The sequence below is a fragment of the Lissotriton vulgaris genome, chromosome 4_1 (assembly GCF_964263255.1).
Source record: "Lissotriton vulgaris chromosome 4_1, aLisVul1.2, whole genome shotgun sequence".
Classification (NCBI taxonomy): domain Eukaryota; kingdom Metazoa; phylum Chordata; class Amphibia; order Caudata; family Salamandridae; genus Lissotriton; species Lissotriton vulgaris.
The window spans coordinates 1,658,031,189-1,658,058,007 of record NC_141691.1 but is presented as its reverse complement, the minus strand read 5'-3'; the positions used below and the strand labels follow the sequence as shown (position 1 = coordinate 1,658,058,007).

The following is a 26,819-nucleotide window of genomic DNA, read 5'->3' as shown; positions in this document are numbered from 1 at the left end:
TCAAATCACCGTAAGCACAAACCCACATTGGTGGTTCCTGGTGCGTCCAGTATTTTATCTACATATGGGAACCAACAGTCCCTGCACTTTGTTAGAGTACTACAGCTTGTGCAGGTACAGATGTACATGTGTTTCTGAGATGACTGTGTTGGGTCACTTGGTAGAGATTGGTGGCTAACTTAAAGCCCTGCTGGATGGCTTTTATTTGGAAAAGGGAAAGAGTCATTTAGCTAATTGCAGAATGTTTGATGCGCTGGGGTATATCCCATATATTTCTTTATTTTGGTTAGTTTTGCTTGTGAACCCATTTAGATAGGAGTGGGATTTCCATGTACTGGTCAGTAGCTGAACTAGGTTATAGTGAAGGTGGGGCAGTTGTTAACAAGGAAGAGACTACATCTCTGATGCATAATGTCTCCTATGACCAGGACCAGGGTTCTTCCTTTGCATTGCGTGTTACGCTGCAGGCCCACAGTTGCGTTTACTTGATATTGGGCACCCAAGGTGGTGGTACATTGATTAACTTTATATTTTAGAAAAACAGTGACCTCAATAATCTAGTGACGCTTAGAAAAAAAAATCGCATGCAAACAAGCTGAAGGGTACTATTCTGCTGCTGCAGGAGATTAATTTCCTAAAAGGGTACCATGATTAGGTTGCTGCCAGGGAGGTCTCAAAAGCGCTCTGCTGTATGAGCTCATGAAAAATAATTCTTCTAGCTACAAATCCATCGATTTTAGCAGGTGCTCCTGGGTATTAAATTACCAGGGTCAGTTTCCAGTGGCCAAAGAGACTATCCGCATGCATAACAATGTTGGGAGCAAACTCTGTTGCTCGTCTACGGTCCTAATCTGGGAAAACTGATTTCTCAGTAGCACTTCACATTGTGTCATTATTTCGTTGGAGATTCATTCATAAGCGAGGGAAGCAGAACTTTAAGACAGCACTTGGTAGGTACCTGGGGCAATTCCTCTCCTAGTTCCAGCCAACTATCTATGGCCACCTCCGGTGCTTAATTTGTTTAAAAAAAGAAAAAGAAAAAAACTTTCAAGGTGCCCAAAGTGGTGCTCAGAAACCTACAGTCATGCTGATTGCGTAGTCTTGAATCAACCCCATGCCTCTTTAATCCACAAGCAGACACACACTGTCCCTTTAGCTTAGTCTTTCAGGCTCCCTTAGTGATGTTTTTTTAAGTCTTTCTCTTCCTCCTTCTTTCCTCTTTGTGTATTTTTATCTCTGTAGTTCTCAGGCAATATCTCATGAGGAAAAACCTGTGCCAGTGCCAAAAATGAGTACCGGTGGACCACACCTGCAGCCACCATCTCAAATGAAGGACTGGGCATGTCCCATATTGTTGAAGTCATCTGTTTTTATGGTATTGTTGAAAGCATGCACTTAATATGATAAACAGTATGCCTATTATTCAGTGGACCATGACTCCTCATCCAGAGTGGATTATTTCCTAATGATCGGAGATGTGCTGACCTAGCTTCTAGAATGCAGTATATGTGAGCTTGTTTGTCCAGATCGGAGTCCTGCCATGTAACAAAACATTTTGACACTTTGGGAGTGATATCACACGAGACTGGCATTTCAAGATGGTCCCTCTGTTAGCAGTGGCAGCATCGTGGGTGACCGGGCGGGCACAGGGGGAGGATGGCAGGGGGAGAGGTTTGCGCTATACAAAAAAAATATACACTTATCTTGCTGCCCGGGGCCTTCGTCTCTGCTCCTGCTCTCCTGGTGGGATTCGAGGAACAGGAAGCCAGGAATAACAGCCAACAATGCAGAATTGTGATTGGTATGCACCTAGGCTTTCCTGACCAATAAGCGTTGTGATTGGTTTTGAGTGTCCTGGTTCTACGCTTAACCACGGAATGGGGCCCAGGGCATGTTCTCCACGCAGGCTGTAATGCAGCCTTCAAGGAGAACGGGGAAAGTGCGCATGACTGGTTTGGGCAGCCAGAGAGAGCCGACCAAACAGTCATTGCACACTTAGGAGTGGGCAAACCACTCATCCCCTGCTCAGAGAGAAGAGCAGCCCCGCCCACCCACAAAGGAAACCTAAAATGATATTAACTCAAAGTTATTATCATTTTATATTTCATTAACTTTGCACTACTCAAAAGCAGTGCGGCGACGCTCCCCCGCCATAGCGGAGGAGCCACCACTGTCTGTTAAATTCTCTGCTTTGTTGATAGTAGCTGAGGAAATTCGGGAATTGCTTGATAAGGGCACAGTTTCAAATCTTGAGCTTGCCATTATTTGTCATATATATGTTTTTCTTCTTGGTAAATGGTTTTCTAAAAGTTACACTAAGAAAGCTATTGAGATTTGAGAAATGTTCTTCTGATTTGCCTTGAATAAATCCGTAAATAAGGGTGCAGATATCTGCTTTCTTTTTTTCTACAAAATGTATGGGAAGAAGGTATGACTCTGGCATTGTTAAATACACAGATATTGGATTATTTCTTTAGTGAAGATGTTTATGAGAGTGTAAAAAGGTATTAAGGAGATTAATGAAACAGTTTTTCTAAGAAATTCTAAAACCCCTGGTGCTAATTATCATTTTCTGTGCAGTACAGTTTTATCAGTAACAACTGTATGTCTGTTAACTTTAGTGGCCATTTCAGAGGAAAATATGCTGTTTGTGAATGACAGTGTGCTACCACATGATGCTTTACTTACATTAAAAATGTGCTGCTTCAGGATGCACGAGAAAACCGGCATGCAAGATGGCTACATTTCAATGAGGATCTGTCAGCCTGGGGAAATAGCTGCCAAATGTCTTCTAACTGAGCCGCTATCAGCCCTCAAACTGAGTATCGATGTAAGGGGAAATATCAGCACATACCTCCTATGCCCGTGGGGGCAGGGACCTGGACAGAGAAAGCCAGAGTACAGTTCACTGGGAAGTGGCGGACCCAAGCGGCATGAACAGAGATGCAATAGAATAGCGTGCGGAGGCCTGAGGGGTGCCATGCATGGGTGTCGCTCTAAGCGGCGTCGTTTCACACTGGCCGGCCTGCTGTGGACCCACCTTACTTGCACGTGAGCACTATCGGGGAAGATTGGCTTGGCTGAACCGCAGTGTGTGGCATGTGGCTACCTTAGGCCTGGTTAAGAAACGCCATTTAACATGCTCACGTTCTATCTGACCCTGAACACAATGGCATCTGACACACATTCATTTGCGTGCACATACAGGACAATATTCTACAAACTCAGTTTTGCTTGTACTACCACTTCATATGCACTCTTATCACAACACCTTGAACAATCTGTCAAGGGCTGAGTTCATCTCGCAAGATGTTATTTGTTTTGGCCGCTTGACGACAGAGCTATCACAATTGAAAAACAATAGTGGCCTGGCTGGGCTTCGGCATGGTAAAATGCAGGATGTTATTATATATTTATGACATCAAGCCTTTATTTAGGCAGAGGAGCCTTTAGCGGGCACTGAGCGGTCAATCCATGCTGGAATTCCAGCCCAGTTGATTCCGGTTTACCTCATGCAAGGGATGCTGTCCAGGTCTACACTAAGGCGGGTGGCTTGCTAACACTTACCCACATGTAACAAGGGGTTAGATCACCCTACAGGGATTTGGCAGATCCACACACCCTTGACATGATAGGTTCGGATGTGCTAGGTAGGAGTACAATATATTACAGTAATTGTATGCAAGCATACATTCTCTGTAATAAGCAAAATGGTTGAACTGCTTATCTTTTTCACCATTCTTATAATGCTCATCAAATTATTATGTTTCCTTCTAGTCATTATTACAGTGCAAGTACTTTACTCCAGAATCCCAATGCTTCTATAAATATTGAAACACTTTACCGTGTATTTCTTGTGTATCTCTTTGGGTATGCATAAGCAACTAAGCAAAAGGGCTCTAGATCCGTTACCATAATTGCTTTGGGGAGTCAGTATTGCACATCCATTTGTTACCCTGTAAAATTAGGGGTACTGATGGTGTACTGTGAGCTAGCAGGATTTCCACCAACATAACCGGATGGTGTGCGTGAAGTCAATCTTGAAAAGTTCGGATGGTTATGTTGTGCAACAAATGCACAGGTTTACTTGGTAAAATATAAGCCTTATGACAGTAGTAGCGGGAAGAGGTGGAGACAGAGTAACCCTGCGCAGCTGACGAGCTTGGCGACTCACACAAAAGGAAAGGCTGTGACCCTCTCATTGTGCAGTGTGGCGAGAGCAACGATGCAGGCCAATGCACGGGTGGGGTCACTCTCTCCCCCCAAACCCAGTGAAGGGATGAATATCGAACTGGGACTTCTCACTGGAATTTAAACAACTTTCATAGTGGGAGGCCCCTGGCACACTGGAGGTGAGCACCCCCTGCACTACTGTGGTATAACTCTGCTCATGATCTGCTTGTGCCTTCCCCAGAGGGTAAGTCCTGGCCTAGGTAGATGCGGTGGGATCAATTATGCCACTGCAGGGCCCTGGAACCCCACTTCTGGCCCAAGAGAAGTCCCAGTTGGACTCATAAATACTAACCAGAGTCTACCTATGGCGCTTCAACATAGTCACCAGCAGCAGAGGAACCCATGCCCCCGATCCACAGCAGGTATGTTGCTAAGCCGCCTCTGAATCGGCGGCAGAAACCAAGACTGGGTAAGAGTGTGAATATGGGGAAAACAGATAAAAAACAGTCCTGCCTCCCCTTCGAGCCCTACAGGGGCTCTTGACATCAACCAGAGGGCAAGATACTGGACAAACCCTCAGAAGAAGCATCAGACTCTTTCGGGGTAAGGTGGAGATGAAGGCCCTGCTATGGGCAATGCAACAGAGTTTGGTGTCTATAGATTCTGAGATAGATACTCTAAATTCCCGTATGGACTCAGTCACTAAAAAACTCGACAAGCACGAGGCTCGCCTTGCAGAGGCAGAATATCGACAGCGGAGGCCGGCATTGCAGCCAAGGGTGACACATTGCACAACATGGAGAAAGTTCTGCAAATCATTGCAGCAAAATATTAAGATTTAGAAGCCCAATCCAGATGAAACAATATTCACATACCAGGCATAACCGAATATGCCAATGCAGGCAGCAAGGAAGAGTACGTAGAAAAATGCTAGTAATGTTCGGACAGGAAGCCTTCTCGTGCCTCTTGGTGGTGGAGACGGTGCACAAATCCTTGGTAGTGAGACCGATGACCCCCATCCTAGGTGCGCTCGCACCATCATAACATGCCTGTTGAATATCTGTAATCGCTATCCAGCACTTCAACTAGTGAGGAAGAAAAAAAAACATGTTTAAGGCAAAACTACTGATATTGTACTGCAAATCCCATAATACAACATGTTAAATGAAAACAGTCACGGGCAAGTAAAAACTACAAGTTTAAACACATTACAGGTGAGAAATTATGCAATCACGAGCAGGTTAAAACTACAATTTTTAAACTGTAACAGCTACAAGCAAAAACATTTTTTTTAAATGATGTAATCACGGGATGCCTCCTTACCACCTCCTGGACTTTGGTTCACTGCAATCTGGGGCACAGGGAAACTGCAGCTCACAAAATGGAGATGAATGATTTGGGGCTCACCTAGAAAACCCTTAAGGGGCTTGGGCAAGTGTGAGAGGAGGGCTCAGGGTTGCTTGGAAGCTAAGAAGCCAATCAGCAGGCGTAGGTTTGCTGGCCCTGGGGGGCTGAGAAGCTGCTCCTCTATTCTGAATCTCCTAGGAAACAGACCAGTCCAATCCACACTTTGGACTTTTGCAGGTAAGGGCCTAAAAAACGTTGTCCTCTAACAATACTGTTTGTATAAAACATTATTCACTCTCCTAGCCAAAAACAAGTGCACAATCCATAGAAAACACAGTTTAAACAGCTCACAGCAGATTACTACTGTCTCAGAGCACCCTCTGCTCACTCTCTGATGTAGAATATCCCTGTTACTAAGGGGGAAAGGGGGGTCTGGTTTCACTCACTTGCTGACACAGAATGGGATCTGGGGGTGGATTGCTTAACATAGAGGTCTGAGCACAGAGCAAGGGAGAAATTAGGAGGGAAAAACAGATAGTCACAGGTAATGAGAGTGAAAAAACCCACAGACTTTTGACTGCAAATCCCATAATTCAACTGGTTAAATTAAAACCATCACGGGCAAGTAAAAATAACAAGTTTAAACACAAAACAGGGGAGAAATTATGCAATCACAGGCAGGTTAAACCTACAATTTTTGCAATCTTTCAAGAAAATACTTCTAACAACCTCTGCTGCCACTCCAGTAAGAAGAATCATCAACAGTTCCTTAACTACCGGAATATTTCCAGAAGAACTCAAAAATTCACACGTACGCCCTTTACTGAAAAAAACAAACTTGGACCCTTTGAACGGGGTTGCTGTGCTACTCCTCTTGGACCTCTCGACTGCCTTTGACCTGGTGACCATGACACTCCGATACAAAGACTCTACGAAGCCGGCATAGAGGGGACTGCTCTAGACTGGATCGTGTCCTACCTTCAAAACAGAACTAATGTCATCCACCTTTCTCATCCAAACCATACTCCACAAAAGCAGGGGTCCCTCAAGGCTCTATCATCTCAACCATGTTTTTCATCATCTGCATGAAGTCATTACCGGTACTGATCAATCAATTTCACCTCACGTGCTATAACTATGCAGATGACACACAAATACTCCTTCAACTAGAATGCCCCAAAGACATTGGAAACTCACCAATTTTCAGTTGTCTCAGAGCTGTGGATCAATGGATGACATGGAGCCATCTCAAATTAATTGCTTCCAAAACGGAAATCCTCATGTGTGGTGATTGGAAACATTATGACCTGCTTGCTGCCTGGTCTGATAAACTGGGATCACCGTCTAAAGTATCAAAGGAAGTAAGAAACCTCAGAATGACCATAGACTCCAAGCTATTGATAAATGCCCAAGTTGCCAAACTAGCAAGATCAAGCTTTTAAACTATAAAAAATCTGCAAAAAATCTTTCCCCATTTGGGATTTCCACACAAGGTCCAAACCACCATCTCTCTTGTTCTGACCAAACTTGATTAAGCCAAAAGCCTCTACCATGGATCACCTTTAACGACCATGAAAAGACTACAACGGATTCAGAACTTGGCTGGCAGACTACTCTTGCATATCAAACCGCTAGACCACATGTCCCGTGCCTTGAAGCCCTGCATTGGTTACCAGTTGCCATAAGATCCACATTCAAGCTGCTTTGTATTACCCACAAAGCATTACATGAAATGGGACCCCTCTTCATTAGGAATAAAGTCACCAAACACATTCAACAAAGGAACTTCCGCTCTAGAGTGTCCCCTAGCCTCAAAATCTCAAGATATGAGAAAAAACCATGGGTGGCACATCCTTCTCTGTTCAAGCAGCCAAACTATGGAACTCTTTACCCCCAACTTAAGATCCACGGACAAACAACTTATCTTCAGAAAACTACTCAAGAATTGTCTCTTCCCCACATAAGCACCATGCACAAACAGAAATATACAACATATCCCTCTGTATATAAGCATTTATCTGACTCTTCCACTCCACATCCCTTTTTAGTCATCCCAAGCCTCCTCCTACTGCTATGACCTCCAAAACAAACAAACAAAAAAGTCTAAATCCTTCACTCTTCTATCCTTCCACTATGATTTTCAATCAAAATAACAGACTAACATGTCTATGTCTCAAATTTCATATTTGACTATAATAATTCACCACTAATCCTTTATGGGTTCCAGAGTAGAGTGCTACTCACCCAAAAAGAACTTCAACACCTCATCAGGGGTAGCAAGCACTATATAAATGCAAACCCTTTTCCCTCTTCTATCCCTCCGCTACCCTTCTCTATCCAAATAACTAAATAACATATCCACCACTCAAATTACTTTCCTATTTCACCATACTAATTCAACACTAATCCTTTATGGGTTCCGGAGTAGTGTGCTACTCGCCAAAAAGTACTTCAATGCCTCGGTAGGAGTAGTAAGCGCTATATAAATGCAATTAAAATACATAGCTCAGTGTACCCGGATTTCACCACAGCTGTACAAGAAGCCAGGAGGAAATTCCTGCCTGATGAACAACAACTCCTAACAGCCAACAATCAATCCTCTATGCTATTCCCAGCCCACTTGTGAATCCTTCGTGGCAGCAAACAACATACAGTCCAGAATCCCAAGCAAGCATCCAACTTCATTAAGAAGCCCTGGCAGGAGGAACCCGCAACAATATCAGACAGATTCTGAATAGGAATGCATCATCATCCCTGTGAGAGGACAACTAGGCACCCCTGCCTCAGCGTCTCATCATGTACTCACATTCATGTCCCATTGAATGCATCACCCTTTCTTAGGCACATCAACTAAAGACCCCATCAGCACCCACAAACATCATTGCAGGCACACCAGATGGAATCACCTTTTTATAACATCTTGTGAATCGCTTCTGGTTGTTTGCAATGTGGTGTTAGTTAAGGGAAATGTTTTCTATTGTACTGGGAGTATGGATGGGTACTTTCCTGATGTGATTGGGCCATCAGATTGGGTGGATTGGTGTGACTTTGTTGGTTATAGGCACAAGATTGGCTCTAGAGGACTAAAGTATAAAATAAAACTATGGATGAAATGCTTGAATTAATCTCAGCCACTGGTAATTACTCGGGCCGCATCCCAGTCCATTGCTATTTTGCACACCATTATACGCAAGCTCATGGACATGGTGTCTCGATGGATCACTCTCCCTCTGACACTGGCCAGCAGAATAGGGCACATCAAAATGGTACTGATGCTAAAGCTACTTTACCTGTTCGTTAACATTCCATTGCCAATCACAAGATGCCTTTTCTGTCAGATACGCTCCCAGTTCATAAAACAAATCTGGGACAATAAGCAGCCTTGAATAGGGTGGAAGCCACTTGCACTGCCTTTAAACTGGGGGTGGTGAGAGCGGGAGTTTTAGGCTTGTGACCCTGGATTGTACTACCTCTGTGTCCAGATGCATTTTGCATCAACGGGTACGGCTTGAAGACGTTCATCCCTAACATTGCAGTCAAGGCAAATGCAATGGCGCCCACATTGCTAAGCGCACTTATAGGCTCTGCCTCCCCAAGATATCCATTAAATATGCTCACAGCGAATTGCACATTATGGCCATGGGATGAGCTGGCCATAAGCGTAGGCCTAGGGGTTCTGTATTTCCCTTCCCTTCCACAATCATACCCAAATCACAGCCACAAATGAACCGAAGTGATATCCCAACTGCAGAACAGGTGCATGGTGACATGGGGAGACCTATAAGTCAATACGACGTTTCTGAGCTTGGGTGAGTTTGCTGATGCAGTGCAGCGCTCCCCCCTGCATATATGTCTATATCACCGACTTAAGAGAGCTCTGGGGCACCAGGGCCCGAGTTCCCTGCGGATCCGGGGCGCTGGACACACTCCTTGCAGCCACTTCAATGACTCTATTAATTTCCAAGTTATATAGAGCTGCTTTCAAAGATGGACTGGCGCCAGTGCATTCCACACGCATTAAATGGGAGGAAGAGATGGGTCTTGAGACTCCAGTGAAAATGTGGACTTATTGCTGTGCCCAGACCAGCCCAGCAACTACCCCCAAGCATCAGGCTTCATGTTATACTCTACAAAATTCTACAACTAGGGTATCACACTCCAGCGGCCCTCCACAAATATGGTCTCTGGGAGGACGATAACTGTGCTAGATGTGGCCAAAAGGATGCTAACTTTCTGCATCTCTAATGTTCCTGTCCTGCTATCTGTGTTTACTGGGAGGAGGTTCTGACTGCACTTTCCAGTTTCCACCATGGTAGCCTATGAAGTGCCTAGAGACCCGGGGGTCGCTGTTCTGCGGCGGGTGTGGGACATCCCAGGATCCTACTGCGCTAAACCGCCCTGGCACTGCTGCAGGCGTGTAGACTGGTATCTTTCTGTTGGAGAAGAGGACGACCTCCAAAGTATAAGAACTGGATCAACTCATTAATTTACTAAAATTAAAAACGCTACAATGTTTACCCCGTCATCCAGGCCGAGGGATATTTGGGGCCCCCTAAAAACGTTCCTGTTGACTGCAACCAAATGTCCTACTGTGACCCGGAGGCGGGATTCTAGGAAGAACTGAGGTAGGCTGGACTGTTTGGGTCCCGGCGTTAGGCAGGACAGGATGCTTGTGGCTTGCTGTTTGGCTCTGGCTGGCTGGCTGCCCGGAGGGACTAATTGACAGTGGGCCTCGGCAGGCTCTCATCTCATTTACATGATGCAAATGGATGTCAGTTGCTTGTGATTGATGATTGCATCCAATGATCTTTACTGTATGCCCTTCTTTTAATGCTGTTCTCTTCTTTTATTGTTTTTATGTCTCTGACTTCATACTTTCAATAAAAAAATTTAAAAAAAAAAAATCCCCACTTAATGTCTATTAGAGCTGGTGAATCATGAAAGTTTGTAGTTCTAAGAATTGGGTTGCACTCCTAAAAGGTTCTGGGAGCGCTGCATTAGAGTGAATCTAAATGGACGACTGTGGAGGTCTCCAATCACCCTTCGAGTTATGATCAGTAATATGGGGGCACTTAGATCTATAAAGTTTGCCCCATCTAGACCGATTTGGGCAGCGTCATACACACATCATTCAACTGGGTACGATTATGGACAGTTCTCTTCCGCAGTCCGTGAAGGAGGCAGAAAAGAGGACATGTGATCCAGCATCGAATTATCATGAAAATGAAGTAAGTTTTTAAAAAGTGACTAAAAATCCTTCAGTCTGGAGGTACACTAACTCTGCCCTCTCCCGAGAGCCAGCCGGGCTCTCCACTACTTTGTTGCAAACTGCACACTTGCAAACACCCCTCGGGGCGGGCTCGACCCGTGGGGATAAATAAAAGGTGAGGGACCGCTTGGGGTGTTCCAGGGCCGGCTCTAGGCTCATGGTGGCCCTGGGCAGGGAGCGTAGGTAGGGGGCCCGGAAGAGGGGGTCCAGGCGGGGCGGAGCGCGCAGGCCAGTAAAGAGGGGAGGGGGTCAGGGAGTTTAGAAGTGGAACAGAGCCGGAGGCCGCCAAATCCCTGCCAGGGGCCACCACGCAAATATGTATCCATCCTCAGAGGATTAATATATTAAGGATATATATTGGCGTGGTGGCCCCTGGGGTTTGGTGGCCCTGTGCAGGTGCACAGCTTGCACATGCCTAGAGCCGGCCCTGGGTGTTCCCGCCAGACAGTAACCGTGTGTGTAGGTTTCACTTTATTCATAGCGCCTTGCGGCCCTTATACCCTTGGCCCCGCTGCGCTACACCCTCCACCTTGATATGGCTTCATTCACAAACGTCCAGTAAACTACAGGCTTTCCTGATGATCCCAATGGCCGAAGCAGCACCCTGAATTTCAAACTGAGTGCATTCGCAAAAGTGTTCGTTTTTAGTCACAAACAGCTAAATGAACGGCTTCTCCAGGATGGGTTTCCAGTCCATACAGAGTACCTGCGTGTATGTCAAATTTAGGGGGTGCGAAATTCACATAATTAGCTTTTTCATAATTCCGTGACATTTTGGAGAAATTATGCATTATGCAAATTCAACATTTTGTGCTACATTTTACCATTAAATGTTTCCACTTGTCAAATTTTGACACAAGGACTCATTTTGCACTAAAAATAGTGCAAAATACACAAAGCACTATCATATGCTTGACTTATTATACGGTCTAGAAATTATTTATTATTCAACTAGATTTTGTAGTATGTTGTCACTTATGTGCAAAGCTGTTACGAGTGAATAATTCCTTAGTTTTCCAGGCTCCAAATTAATTTCCCAAACTTCGTCCAACCCATGTTTTTTTTAGTTGGGTGTATTGTCACTTGTTGTGAAATCATTGACACACACCCCTCTAATATTATTGATGAACCTACACCCCTGTGTTTATATATTGTGACTGTCCCTCCTTAAGTATTTGCCCTTCAGATCGGTCTATTAATTAACATCTCCTTAGGTTTCTGAATAGCACAATGTATGCAGGTTTATAATACATGAACTTGTGTTTGTTTTCCTTTTTTAAAGAGAAAAGAAGCCAAAACATCAGAACGGGGATCATGAAAACCTGATGAATGTGGTAAGTTGTGTTCCATTCTGGATTTTATTTCAGAGTATTGGGTCCCAATTATCTGTTTGGATACTTCTTCTGGTGCTTTTAATCTCCACATGTTTAGTATGTTTTGCTGAATTAGATTTTGATTCCTAACTAATTGACAATTCTTGTACTAAACTAACCACAAAAGGTACGTTACGCCAGAAGAGAAACCGGAAAAACATTGTGCCCCGTATTAAATACCCTAGGCTGAAAGACCATATCCAGCATTTCTGAATAAGGAAGCCTCCACCACGTAATGTGTCATGCTTCATCATAGCCTTCCTCACCCCACCCTGCTAAGATGGTACAACCAGGGTGGACTCAACCTCATGAGTAACGAGGGATTCCTTGATAAATTATAATTCCTGGATATTTGCAGGGATCCAGCTAAAAATACCATAGGGTAATCCTAGAGGATATCCCTCTATTATTAGGTATCCTAGGTATGGTCAGAAGAAAAGAGGGAATGTTTCTGGGCACTATGCCCCTCACATCTATCTTCCTTCCTAGGGGAATGCTTTTGGGTACTATGACCCCTCACATCTATCTTCCTTTCAACATGTTTCTGCCCATAACAAGCCTAACATACAGCCTCTGGCCTTCATCAGGGCTCATAAAGGTAGGGATAAAAAAAAATCCCTCCTAACCTAGAATAGCACCTCTACATTAAGCTGAAATGAGGACTTCCTATCTTAGTTGCATGGAGGTGACTGCCTAGGGAATACCCATCATAGTGAGTATTGTAGACAACATTGGCATAGGTAATTAACAGTGATAAAAAATCAGCACACATGGTCCTTAGATTGACACTGCAAAACAAAAAACACTACACACGTAAATCTGTGGTTCTGCAGAGACTAAATCACATGCATTCAATGATGCAAACTGACTTAGCCAACTTGGGTGAATGCTTTATAACCTGGTCAGATGCTGGGCTGACGGTTCCTATGGTCACACACTATTAGCATAACTTTATTATTAATTAGTAACATTTAAAATTGAGAACCAGCTTGTGATGAAAGATTGTTTTCAATAGTGGTAAGTTGGTCATAAATGCCAAGATTGATTATAAATTGCTGCATTAGTAAATGCAGGGCCATCAATTCTCTCTAATACTATGCAGGAGCATCTACAGTACTTCAAATCATACCTATTGATATATCAGAGTATATCTTAAAACCCGGGAGAAACAGGTAACAATATCTTGTACTCGTATCAGCCCAACAGAGGGCTGCTCAGGACACTTACTTTGTCAAGGAGCGGGTGTCCGTCTGAATACCTACATCGGTCTCCCCAGTCCGCAGATACTAGGCTGAGACCAAGGGAGAGATCCTGTTAAAGGTGACAGCCAGCGTCCGATTGCCATATGGCTACGTCTATGTAGTCCACCAATAGTAACTGCCAATGCAGCTATGATGGCAATCTATTGGATGTTGTTGCTTAGAATGGCAACGGGATCATGTGAGATGTAGTTTGCTTGATCACACCCGATTTCAATTAAAGTACACCATTAGTTATTGTATGAATGACCTCACCTGATCCTCCGATGGCATTTTCTAAACAGAGGCAAGGTTCGTGGAAGAGGAAAAAGAAAAGCCAGAGGGATGTCTTGGAAAGAGAGAGACCAGGACCTGAGCGGATCGAAACAGAAGGCTCCAACCCCAGGAAAAAGCAAGTCAATTTCAGTCAGAAAGTCATCAAAGAGTCTGAGGGTAAAATTCCTAATACAGACTTGATTGTGTTCAACACCAAATGATGACTCGTTTAAACTTAAGATGGAAATGACAGATTTCCTAAGGAAAATCAGACTATTTTTCAACAAATCAGAGGTGAATGACATGGGATATACACCTGACTAGAACACCATCTTGCTTTATCAATCCACCTTCACACCAGCAATACATGAAATGCCCCATGAGGTACTGGCAGTCAATAAGGAACCAGATACCTTTAGGGAAAAAATCTGAATATCAACAAGGAGGAGAAAGAGAAGCTTTACAGATATTATCTAATGATCCGTCTAACATCATCAAACCAGAAGACAAGGGTCGAGTGGTGGTTGTTTTCCCACAGACAATGTATCATGCTCAATGCCATTGCCTTTTAAATGATGAACACAATTATAAATGTCTTCGTAGAGACCTCATTTCAGAGATTATGGAAGAAATCACCTTTCTTGTAAGCAATGGACTCGACAACCTATGGAGTATGAATCAGGTTTTTTTGATTAACCGACAACCTAGGGTTCCATACAACTCCCCAAGGTCCGTAAGAACAAGTTTCCCCCTCCAGGACGCCTAATATTGTTGGGTATAAATTCAGCATTAGAACAACTCTCTCAATTTTGCGATTTCTTCCTAAGACCATTGGTTAAAAAAATGCACCATATTTACCCAGAAAATGGGATATTGAAAACTGGTTTTTACAAGGTCGCCAATATTAATTACCTATTGCGTTTATAGTTTCCTCTCTTGATCACTAAAATAAAATCTCCCTGTAAGCCAGTTCCAACGCTTTCTTTTTTTCCAGTTCAAATAATTCTATGTATGTATTAGTAATAATACTCAGAAAAGTGATCACACAATGCAACAAATGCTAACAAAGCGAAATGTATGTATATAGTAATGTAGCTGACTGGAGACTCAGAACATGTGCAGGAAAGAGCATGGTCCTTGAATCTAGCTGTAAAAAAGTCAATGACGTTTCAACCTCTTATACTACTTGATGGTGATCATCAGATTAATAGGAAGGTGAGCACTATAGAGCTGAGGGGAAGTAGAAAAAGAGAGCGTAAGAGCAGGAATACGCCTAAGAAACAAAGGTAAAGGTAGAAAAAGGATCATGAATTTACAGAGGACGAAAAGGTCAGTTCAAATGCTTGAGACGGAATGACCAAGAAACTGTTTGAAAAGAACTATCCAGACTCTATCATTAAAAAAGCTAAGAAACTGGCAGCTAACATTAACAGGGAACGGTTACTTATGCCTCAGGTCAAAAGGAAAACAGATACATTAATCTGCATAACAACTATCTGCCCTAGTTCACTTGACTTTTAAAAAACTGTTAACAAACACTGGAGAATACTGGAATCAGGGTCTTTGGCATTGGAGAAACCTTTGTTTTCTTTTCAAAAAGCTTGAAGTCTGCATGATGTATTGGTGCACACACATCCAAAGAAACAAGATAGGACAACTCCATCATCAGCGCCTTGGAATAAAACCCCCCTTAATGACCATATCTCGTGTGGAAATTGTAGCGTGTGTCCATTCACGAAAAAGCTTTAGCTAGGTCTTGTAACACCATGCAGTTGAAAGGGTTCACCAATTGTAACGCCATTAATGTCATTTATGTCAATAAATGCCCCTGTAATCTCTTATACATCGGGATGACGCCCCGTAACATAAGGACTAGGATTAGTAGCACCATTAGATGTAAGTAACACAAAATTCACAAAATATTTTCTTGACAAAAACCATTCAGCGAATGACATTGAATGGTACATTATTGTAAAACTACATTCACGACTCCTGGATATGACTGCACCACTGTTACAATACAAACAGCGTTGGATTTACAGATTAGGGACTGATATTAAGAGCCTCAATGAGGATATCCCATGTGGTCAACTGGACAGAACTGTGTCTTGAGTAACTATCTTTGGGAGTCCCCCCTGGAAGTCTCTTTGTTATCCTTTCTTCTAATGGATTTCATGTGGGCATCTTAACTGCCATTCCACTCTTTAGTGAAGTGTGAGATATTCTATAATCCAGTTTTTGCCATGGGTTATACTAGTATGAAACATAATGCACACACTGCATATGAGGGACCCAACAACATTTCAGATCCCTTTGGTGGTGACACACACACACACACAAAAACGTGGTATTGGGTGCATATAATAATAACCATAAGTAAAAGGGATTTGATTGTAATGTTTCCCTTTCTTTCTTCGAATTACTAATGAATTTGAATGAACGTCAAAAACAATACTGTGCTTTCTATCAGAACACAACTACAGCTCCCTTGATCTCCTTAGGGTTCTAAGTCTAGACAGCCAATAGAATTCCTCCAGATCATCTGTAAATAATCAATAGCACACTTTAAATGTAAGAATCATGCTCCAGTAGGGTGCGATCAAGCAGACTACATCTCCCGTGATCCTGTTGTCATTCTAAGCAACGACATCCAAAAGCTAGCCATCATAGCCGCATTGGCGGTTACTATTGATCGACTACACAGGCGTAGCCATGTCTCAGTGTGATGCCTGCCGTCACCTTTAACAGCATCTACCTCTGTCTCTGCCTAGTATCCCGTAGACTGGGAAGACTGATGTAGGTACACAGACGGACGCCGTCCTTGACAAAGTAAGTGTCATGAACAGCCCTCTGTTGGACTGATGCGAGTAAGGGTATTGTTATTCTTTTCTCTGGGTAAATAAATGTATTTGGATATTTTAATAGGTATGATTTGAAGTCCTGAAGCCACTCCTGCATAGTATTACAGGCTCGATAGCCCAACGCTTACTAATACAGCAATTTATAATCAATCTTGGCAATCATGGCCAACTTACTACTACAACTTACCATCTTTTGTCCCAAGCTGATTCTCCATTGGAAATGTTACTAATTTATAATAGTGTTATGCTATTAGCGTGTGACTGCAGGAGCCGCCCCCGGCATTTGGCCGCGTTAAAAAGCATTTGCCCAAGTCGGGTAAGTCGGGATGCATGAATAAATGCATGTGTTTTTGCCTCCACAGAATCACTGTTTGCTATGTGTAGTGTGTTTTATTTTGCAGTGTAACTTTAAGGACCACTTGTACTGATTTTATATCACTATGAATTAAGTATGTCAATTTTGTCTGCAATGCTCACTATGATGTCTCTTCCCTAGGCTGTCACCTCCATGGAACTAAGGTTAGAAGTCCTTGTTTCACCTGAATGTAGAGTTGCTATTTTTGTGTAGGAGGGATCTTTTTATCTCTACTTTATTAGCCCTGATCAATGCTCGAGACCGTGTGTTAGGCAAGTTCATAGGCAGAAACATGTTGGCAGAAAGATAGATGTGAGGGTCACAGTGCCCAAGAGCATCCCCCTTGGAAAGAAAATAGATGTGAGGGTCGTAGTACCCAGAATCAGCCCCTCTTTTCTTTTAACCATACCTAGAGCACCTGGTAATTAAGGTATATCCTACAGGGCTACACCAAGCTATTTTTTGCTGCATTCCTGTAATTTTCCAGGAATTATAATTTATCAAGATCTCCCTCATACTCGTTAGGTTGAGTCCGCCCTGGTAGTACCATTTTACCAGGATGGGGTGACAAAGCCTATGATGAAGCATGCCACATTACGTGGGTGACGCTTCCTTATCCAGAAGTACTGTATCTTGTCTTTCAACATAGGGTAATTAATTCCTGATGGAATGTTTTTCCGGTTTCTCTTCTGATGCTTCGTACTTATTGTGGTTAGATGTGTTAACTTCTCAGAGGACGTACGGTGTGCACTTTATTTCCCTCTCGATGTTCTCGTGTGATTCCACATTCGTATCCTTAAGCATCAGAAGTCTTTCTCAAAATCATTTGACAGGATGGTTTGTAAATAATCACCCACAGGTTTAAATCTTTGCATCTCATCAACAAAAAGGAGCAAAAAGGGAAAATTATAACCAGGTCGCACTCCACTCACTGAACCATAATACACAAGACCTGATTATGAAAGAACACTATATCCTGGTGTCCTTAAAAAGATATACCGTTCTTTCATAATCAGGTCTTGTGTTTTATGGTTAAATCTTTGCATGCCTGCAGATAAACAAATATCCGAGTACTGCCGGAAAACATCTGTTGTCGTAGGGTTCTATGAATTTTAAAATACAACAATGTGATGGCTTTTTTATGTGAAATTTGTACATAGGTAAATAACATCACATTTGCGATTTTATTTATCTAATTGGTAAATGTTTGTCCTAATGAAACACATTGTCTTAACAAATCCACCCTTCCCTTGACATGACTTACTCTTGCCTTTAACAGGAGTAACTCTACAGCCATTCACAGGATGGGACTGATTTGTAACATGTTTGTAATTTCCTACTAACTTGTGCATGTGGGTGTCCTCAAAATTGGCAGTGTATGGCTGCCCTGTAGTGCCCATTCCACACCCCTAGAATAGGATTTAAATTGCTCCATTATGGTGATTCATGAATAAATGGAATTTAGTGTGTTAGTCATATTTTGTGCATTTCTTGCACCTGTACGTTTAGCCATGTGTGCTCAAGGTAGAATTTAGTAAGGAAAATGGCCCTTTTCTTTTAAAGTCTTTCTATGTCGCTTCCCTCACTAAGTCACCTTTAACAATAACAGAATATGGAGTCACATGTAACAATAACAGAATAGGGCTGATGACGTAAAACACAGTAACCTGTTACAATGTCTTGCTAATTTATGATTCACAGTTTACCTTGCACTTTTAACCTGGTGCTTTGACTTGTATCATAAAGAACACACATTCACAGAAAGCATTTTCAAATAATCACCATTAAAAAGGCAATGGCACTTCAGCTTCAAACTGTCCATTTATACTCATTGTACGAGCTGCACTACTCAACCAAAGCAGACGTCATGAAGAGAACTTCCCATCAAAAATTGGCCAAAAGTTTAAAAACATGTCACCTGGATGCCTCGGCATGTGAGAAATCTAAATGGTTGTCAAGAGGTGGGAGCGAATAAAAAAGCTTTTCTCCAAAGCCCGTGCTCCACAACTATCCCGTAAAATGCTACAAATTGCCAACACGTAAATCCTTCCCCACATGAATTGACTGGCTGACTGACTGACAGTCTTAGTCTAATCGTGCACATGCACCTTTTTTATATACACAATTCAACAAAAGGTTCTAGGATGCATATCATTTACATATTAACTTAAGATGCCAATTCATGCAGGCCTTTTCTCCGTGGTCTCATACATAGTCAAAGGGCATGCATATTTCTCAGGGGAGAGATCCTAGAATCACTTTTGTTTCAGAGTGTTTTTATCTTGGTGTTATCTTGGTGTATCTTATAAACTCTATGTTCATGGGTGGGGAGTGGAAGTGTTAAGTTTGACCCCTCTGCTTCACTTCCATTGTACTTTCTAGCTACACTAAAGGTAATGAAAACGAGGGGTTGACTTTGACTGATATAGTTGGCACAATCTTAATGTGTTCGTTTATGTGGCAGCCATCTTGAAGCATTTTTCACAAACATTGGCACCGAATACTTAAAATAGCTACTTAAAAGACGTTTTTCAGGCAAAATCTGTTAAAGAATGAAAGGAAACTTAAGAAGAATAGCAGGTAAACTTCTACTAAGTATTCAGAATTATATCTAAAGAGCATGTGCATAGAGCAAGCAGAAGGTACCTGACTAGAAGAAACGAATGGGCATGTCAGTGGTCAGCCACCATTCGACAATGATGAAGACTTTCTGATTGGGCATTAACAGACTACCACTATGCATTAAAAGATAAAGAACACATAAATAAATGCACACACTGCATGCCATCTTGGGGTAATTTGACAGGTTTATAGTAGTTTGTTTGAATTTATGTGATGTTAATTCAATTCCATTTTTTTTTCAGCCTTCTGAAAAAGAGACGTTTAGCCATTCTGTCACAAGTTTGGCAACTGATCCTCCTCCCAGCACCTACCAGAACGGTGGTATTAGTAACGGTGACGGTAAGTAGTAAATCTTGCCGTTCAATTGCAGATGCTGGTGTATTTAATACGTCCTGGAATTGTGACACGATAACGTTTGTCCCTTTTAACTTACCTGCCTGATGTTCATCCTTTTTAACACTTGTCCTGCAAAACACTTACTAAAAGACATTTTATTTTCAATTACATCAGTAATGAAAATCCATGAGATTCAAGGTAGGTTTTCAGCATTCAAACTGGTCTTCAGAACAAATCCACATTTTATCCTCAAAGTAGTGTACACCAAAGTACTGTTGTACACGCACATGAATCAGTCTCTCTACTTGCTAGAGCTTTCATGTTGCTAAATTGAGTGCTCTGGAGTTAGTTGAAAGTTATTTACTGTACTAATCTTTTGTTACATGTGTTACGATTAATGTATTTGTATATGCACTCAAATTAAATTATATGTATGACTAAATAGATATTGATATATAAACTAAAACAACGTCTGCAGGTTTACTGAACAACAAAAGAGTGATAAATCCTTTTTTGTCATTTCTTTTTACACCTACAATAAGTTATGCACGTTTTAACTGGGTGTGGGCAAAAGTTTGCAAAGTAAAACATGTTGCTGCTGTGATGGCAAACAAGTTTCCCAAATATACCCGCTGCCCGCGCAATAGACTATATCTAGTCTGAGGATGTTCCATCAATGAGGGTGGGATACCCTGTGACTGGAAGATGGAGTATAAGCCACAGGCACAGCGGGAGCATGGCGGTGCAGGGCTTCCGGGTACTTGACCAACGAGTACGGTACTGGAGGAACCGGAGGACTCTATAATCTGTATAGAACAGGGGATGGCACTAGGTGGGATTTAGTCACTGAAAGAGGATGTGGCAGCTCAAATAGTGGACAAATGCCAATATACATCTGTTGCAACTCACAGCTACATAAATTGTTTCCCGATGCTGAAGCTGTCTTTTTGTTGTCTTTTTTTTAACTTCATCAGCTCAGTGAAATTTCGGGAGCTTACACATTAGATAGCTTGAGTTTCCTTCAATTTATGAGAGTTGAGCGACCAAAGTTCAAAAACTAAACATTTAGGCTACTTAAAATGACCACGTTTTTTCTCTCCAAATTACTGAAATACTGATGACCAAAAATACAATTAGTGCTTCAGAAGAAATCATGATTCGTGTGTAAGAAAACACGGGGTGAAAAACGTTAATTTAAGAAACGATAAATTCATCTTTTTTCTTGATTTTTTTTTCTAGCATTTGTGTGGTTATGAAAATAGGAGGAAAAACAGCAAAAACGTTGTTGTATCTTTCTGGAAGGTTTGTTTTTATTTAGTTTTGGACTTTAAAAAAAAAAACTACAAGTCTTTCCCATTAAGCCAACTTCTTGGCTTACTATTCAGCTAAACACAAAATGTACCACTGAGTCCCTATCTCAAATTAAATTTAAATATCTCCATTCAATCAAGAGTTATACATGTTGTACGTTTGTACTGCCAGGGAGAGGGGGTAAACTTAAATATGCAACTAAGATGGGAAGGGAAGTTATTAGGTATTGGAGATGTTCTTTCCCGAGTTTTGGGTTGCTTCCTAACCTCAAAGGACTCTTAATCAATAGAGAGCTCTACTTGCAGAAAAAACTTACCTTTTGCCAGGAATGTCAAGTAATTACAAAATGAAATTCACATTTGCCCTTGTCTGTTGGAAAGATGCTGTTAGACACTGTGTCTCAATGAACCACAGGAGGCATCCTGACTGCTCTTTCAGTGGGTGCTTCACCGACTCCAAGCTGCCTTGGTCCACTGCCCCATGCTGGAAGGATGTGCTGCTTGTGGGGGAGGGTGGTACATTACACTCTCAACTTCGAAAACATCTCTGCCCACCTCAGGTTCGCGTAGCTGGAGGTGGAACGAGGCAGGAGTTTAGCAGAAAGGGGCTAATGCATTTTCCTGGTAGCTCTACATTAGGGTACAACTGAATTGCCTCAAAAAGTGACAAGAGGATATTTTATAACATTTCTTCAACATACATGACCTGCAATGTTATCCCTGGTCACAGATATTTTGTTTAATGAAACCACTTTTCCCGAAAATGAATATTTTTCTTAAAACGGATTCTCCATTTTGGTGTCATCTACAATGTTTGCCTTGGGTTAGTTTTCGCCCAGAGAAGACATCTTAGTACAAGGAACCTACACATGAAATGAAAATGTGCAAATTATTGTTTCTTGGCTTCTCAGCAATGGATGAGATCAACATTGGGTGTCTAAACTGTTTTTGATCTTGGCTCCACTGACTTTCCACATGCTACGTTATGGTTGGACTGGGTGCATACATTGGATAAAAATAGCATTTAAAAATGAACATGGGTTAAAGTTAACTTAGTCCAAATATCCCAGCTATGAATTAAACAACTATGTGTGTGTTTTAAAAAATAACTAGAAAGTAAATAGTGCTGTTTGTCTTGCACATGTTTTTTTGGTGCTCAATCAGCTGTTATAAGACAGTAGTAAAAGGTAAACAAGCAACAAAAACATAACACAATATTCAAAGAACAGAAAAATGATGTGAATATAAGTAATTGACTGTGGAGAATACATTGGTAACCAACCAGGAGTCATTTAATACATCTCGGTATAATTACATTTACCAAACCCAACTGCATCCGTATGGTTAGTCATGGCAACTACTGTTTGGCCTTAAAGATGTGATCATATTGCTTCAGCTCAAACACCAGATGAATCCTCCAAGTTTACATCCACTGCAGAATATGTAGAATCCTCTCAGTTAAGCATTAATGTACAGCATGCGGGGGAAGACCACCACCTGAAAAGTCAGCTACCTGGATTATTCTGTTGTATGGTCCTTTTTTACACTGTATTGGTGGAAAGACCATTTCAGACTACTTCCTGGAGTAGGATTTGATATGATCGATATTTATAAAATGCACACCCTAGATTGCTAACCGGTTTCAAAGTAGCCAATGTATGCCCTTGAAAATATGTTCATGGGAATGCAGAGCTTTAGTCTGTTTTAGGGGAGCATCCCTGATGTCTTATTATCTAAGTCATGCAATTATACCAAAACCATTTATTCACTCCTTATTGGGATCTGACGGCCCCACCACATGTAGCTGAAAATAGGCCCATCATTTTACAGTCTCCTGTGCCTAAAGGCAATGTACCCGAAAAGCAAGAGAAAGGGCAGTGCCATGGTACACTTAAGAGTGGATCTCTTCTCTCTCATTTGCAAAATCTACTAGATGTATGTTTTTACCCATGTGAGAATTATCTGACTTGATAAACACACAAAGAGCCCACATTGGGGTCTTCGAGTGTCAATAATGTCAAAAACAGTAGCCATTTCTTGTAAGATTTAATTTAGGAGTTGCATTAGCAAGGCGTGTTTGATCCTTAACATTATATATAGATAGAGAAAAAGCAAAGTAACCATCACTGTTTTCAAGCTAAAGACTCTATGACTGGAAAAAGCAGCAAAGGGGTCTACCTGCAAGGAAAATGTGTCACTATCTTTACACTTTTTGTGTTTCATGGTCCTTGCTGGGACAGACATAGGCTATGAAATATTAGATTACTATAGGGCATTCAAGAATCAATCTAAAATAGAATATCTATGTTTTTGTAGATATTAGAATCCACGGTTCCATTTTGTGCATCCTAACTAAACATATGCTCAGGAAGTGGTAATTTTTGTTTGTTAAACTTCTCTAAACTCGGTGTCTCTAAAATATGTTTTTCCGACACTGACCTGTAGCCAACTAAAATATAAATTATGTATAATTTATTTTGCAGTGATTTCAGAAGATAGTACAACTGCCTGTATTGAGCCTTATGAAGAAGTACAAACCTCCTGCCCTGACCTATGTGAACCACAGGACACTACGGGGAAGTCGACAAAGCATCCCCAGAGCAGAGAGCTACCAAGCATCCCCCCGAGTCCCAACATGGTGGAACCCACACTTCCCGTAAATACGGATGTGTGCCTCGGGACAGAAGGTCCATACGAAGTGCTCAAAGACAGTATTTCCCAAGACAATATTCTCGAAGACTGCCTTTATGAAACTGTGAATGAAATAAAGGAATGCAATATCACTGCTAGAGCAGAGGCAAGCAAGAAATTAGATGTTATCATCTTAACAAACGATTTTCAGAGTAACGACCCTAGTCCTGAATGTAGGTCTGAATCTGCGGAGTATGCCTCTGTTGATCGCAATAGGAAGAGTCAACAGTGTGTGAGCGCAGAGAGCACTTACTTCTATTCTCTGGACAAAGAGGAAGAAGCACCTCCACCAGTTCCTGAAAAACTCCTTGACGAAAATGAGAATGTGCATGCAAAGGATACAGAGCAGAACCCGGAAGTAGAAGAGGAATGTGAAGGGGCCAGCCGACCCACTAAGGTGAGCACTCTACTTAAGATATGTCTTGCATTTCATGTGGGAGTTTTATGTTAAGCATCATGTTTAGCATTCCTCGTGGACATGAGTTGAGTTTCTCATCCTTCCTTTGTCGACAAAATGAGTTTGAAATGTACGTTTTACCATAATTACCAACATTTTGGAAGAAGAAAGTGCAAGATTCTTAAAAAAGAATCTGGAAAATGTATTTCTCCTATTGACTTCTATTGTGGCCTGCATAGGGTCTATTGGCATGTATGGGACTTGCAAGTGTGCTGCTGCAGGATCAGATATGAGAAATGCAAATGTTTTTCCATACCTGTCAGGACCATGGAGAAAGCGCTATGGCAGGCAGAGAGAGTGTGACAAACATGTGGTGCACTGGCCTGCAGGAGCAGGTCACAGGCTCTGCATATTCTTAGTCACACAAGATCAGTCCCTGCTGAGTGATCGGGTTTTTGCAGGTAGGAATTGGGAGGTGGGAGACTATCCTTAAATCGGTGGTCTCCTGCCTGAATCGGGAGGGTTGGCATGTATAGTTTTAGTAACACGTTTTACAAAGAGCACTTCAGAATTACAAAACGGTGGCATCAAGTGGTATATAAAAATGCAAGGTATTATTTAGCATATCTGGATTAATTCCCCACCTGTAGGAAGACCTAACTAACAGACATTGAAAAGTAATCGAACGTAAAAGAAAGACATTCACCAAATTCTGATGGTTAGTGAAACATCCCAAGAAATTGCCTCTAAAACAGATAGAAGTTCTCCCAAAGCTGTTATGACAAAGTAGAAGCATTCCATTTCAGGTTGCAACCTGGTAGGTTTTCTACCAGCACCACCAGAATTTTAATGCCCCACCCTTTACAAAAAGAAGCAAACGCACCTGAAGCCAGTATTTTTAGCTGGGAACAGCCTTCACAACGTGAGCTGAACCACGCATGTTGTTTCCATGCAAGGGGAACAACACTTGCCTAAACCACTTATCTGCCTTAACCATGCACACGCACAGGCCCGGACTGTTCATAACGGGCACCGATCAATCCCCCTGTGCGCCGAACGGGTGGGGGCTGGTTTTTGGCTCCTGGGGGCCGTTTTTGCAAAATCGGCCCTGTCCCAAAATCGGCCGAAAACCGGCCCCGCCAAAGAGCTCGCCCCCTCCCAGAGGGGAGGGGGCGTCCGAGCACTTTGCCAGGGCCAGTTGTGTTTCCCAGTCCGGCCCTGAATACGCGTGGTTAAGGCAGTCAGTGGTCTAGATGTGCAGATGAAGAACAAGGAGGATCAGGAGAGGAAGCTCCGGGACGTGGCCTGGTAAGCGCACTGCCGCCATGTTTGGGGGAGAGGGCATTTTTTGACTCTGGGAGGGTGTGGTTGTTTTTTGGCAGGGAGCAGGATTTTAGGGTTCAGGGCGGGGGGCACAGGGTAGTTTGAAAAGCTGGGTCCACAATTTAAGTCTCAGGGCGGGGAGAGGGGTGTTTTTCAGTGCTGGGAGATCAGTTTTAGGGCTCAGGGTGGGGAACTGGGGTCAGGGGAGTTTTTTTGGGCAGGGGCCGAGTGTTAGGGCTCAGGGTGAATAGTTGGTTAGTTTTAATGGAAGGGTGGGTTGCAAGGGTTTGGAATATTAAGTGTTGGGGCACAAGGCGGTGGGCTAGGGAGTGCAATTTACCCCGCATATTCCTTTAGCAATCATGCTGTTACAACGACATTCATTGTAAAGGCGTGTGGAAAGGCGCAATCGTGGTTCAGACCATTTTGTTTAGGCATGCTTGGTTTAGACATCATCATGTTTAGCATTTCTCGTGCATATGATTTGATATCAGTGAGTTTGGAATATGTGTTTTAGCATAAATGGCAACATTTTTGCCATTATCTGTACTTACTTTACACAGCAAATATAAATAGAAAGCTCTTTTCCAATGTGTTCTACAGCTGAGTTAACGATCCCTAACTAATAATTAAAGTAAGCAAAGGCAGAAAAGTCATTCTGCAAATGAATACATATGATTATGTTTAAAGTCCTACTTAGTTTCAACTCCGGTCCTTTGCAGACTCTTACAACAACAAAGGCCTGTATATTTCTCTCGGAAAAGTGGCAACCCTAATTCCATGCTATAGGTCAAGCAATTGAAGGGAGATGCGACTAATAATTTTTATTCAGTTTCAGTTGTTTAACACCTTCGCTGCTAGGTGTTTTCCCCTCCTGTGCTGAAGAATGCAGGATGTCAGTGTTTCATGACGAGCTCAGCTCGTCATCAGCACAGCTCAACCGTGCATCATGACGAGCTGAGCTCGTCATGAGCATGGAAAGGGTTAATGTCAGTTTTTCACTATTCTCAAACACTCAGAGTGTGTTAGTTGTGAACAACTGATGCATTAAAAAACAACGAACAGGCCAAAGCTTTTTCAAAATATTTGTATTATATGGTATCGTTTTCTGTAGTTGAACTCTTATTTGGATCAGCTTGCACATCTTATTAAAGATAACGAGAAAAGAAGTGATTTTGGAAAGTCAGAGTGAATATTAATTTAGTCTGAATTATATCTTTCTTTCCATTGTTACGTAGGGGAATGCCC

General features: G+C 42.2%; 1 protein-coding gene across 5 annotated transcripts in view; it reads left to right on the top strand.

Annotated features, from left to right (window-relative positions):
* PAG1 (phosphoprotein membrane anchor with glycosphingolipid microdomains 1) overlaps positions 1-26,819 on the top strand; it is a 485,100-nt gene that overhangs the window by 392,167 nt on the left and 66,114 nt on the right. For all 5 annotated transcript variants that reach the window (XM_086965925.1, XM_086965928.1, XM_086965926.1 and 2 more), the window contains 3 exons: positions 12,072-12,123; positions 19,757-19,853; positions 23,644-24,248. In XM_086965925.1, the coding sequence (XP_086822051.1) occupies positions 12,072-12,123; positions 19,757-19,853; positions 23,644-24,248 (754 nt within the window). The remainder of the gene's footprint in view (positions 1-12,071; positions 12,124-19,756; positions 19,854-23,643; positions 24,249-26,819) is intronic.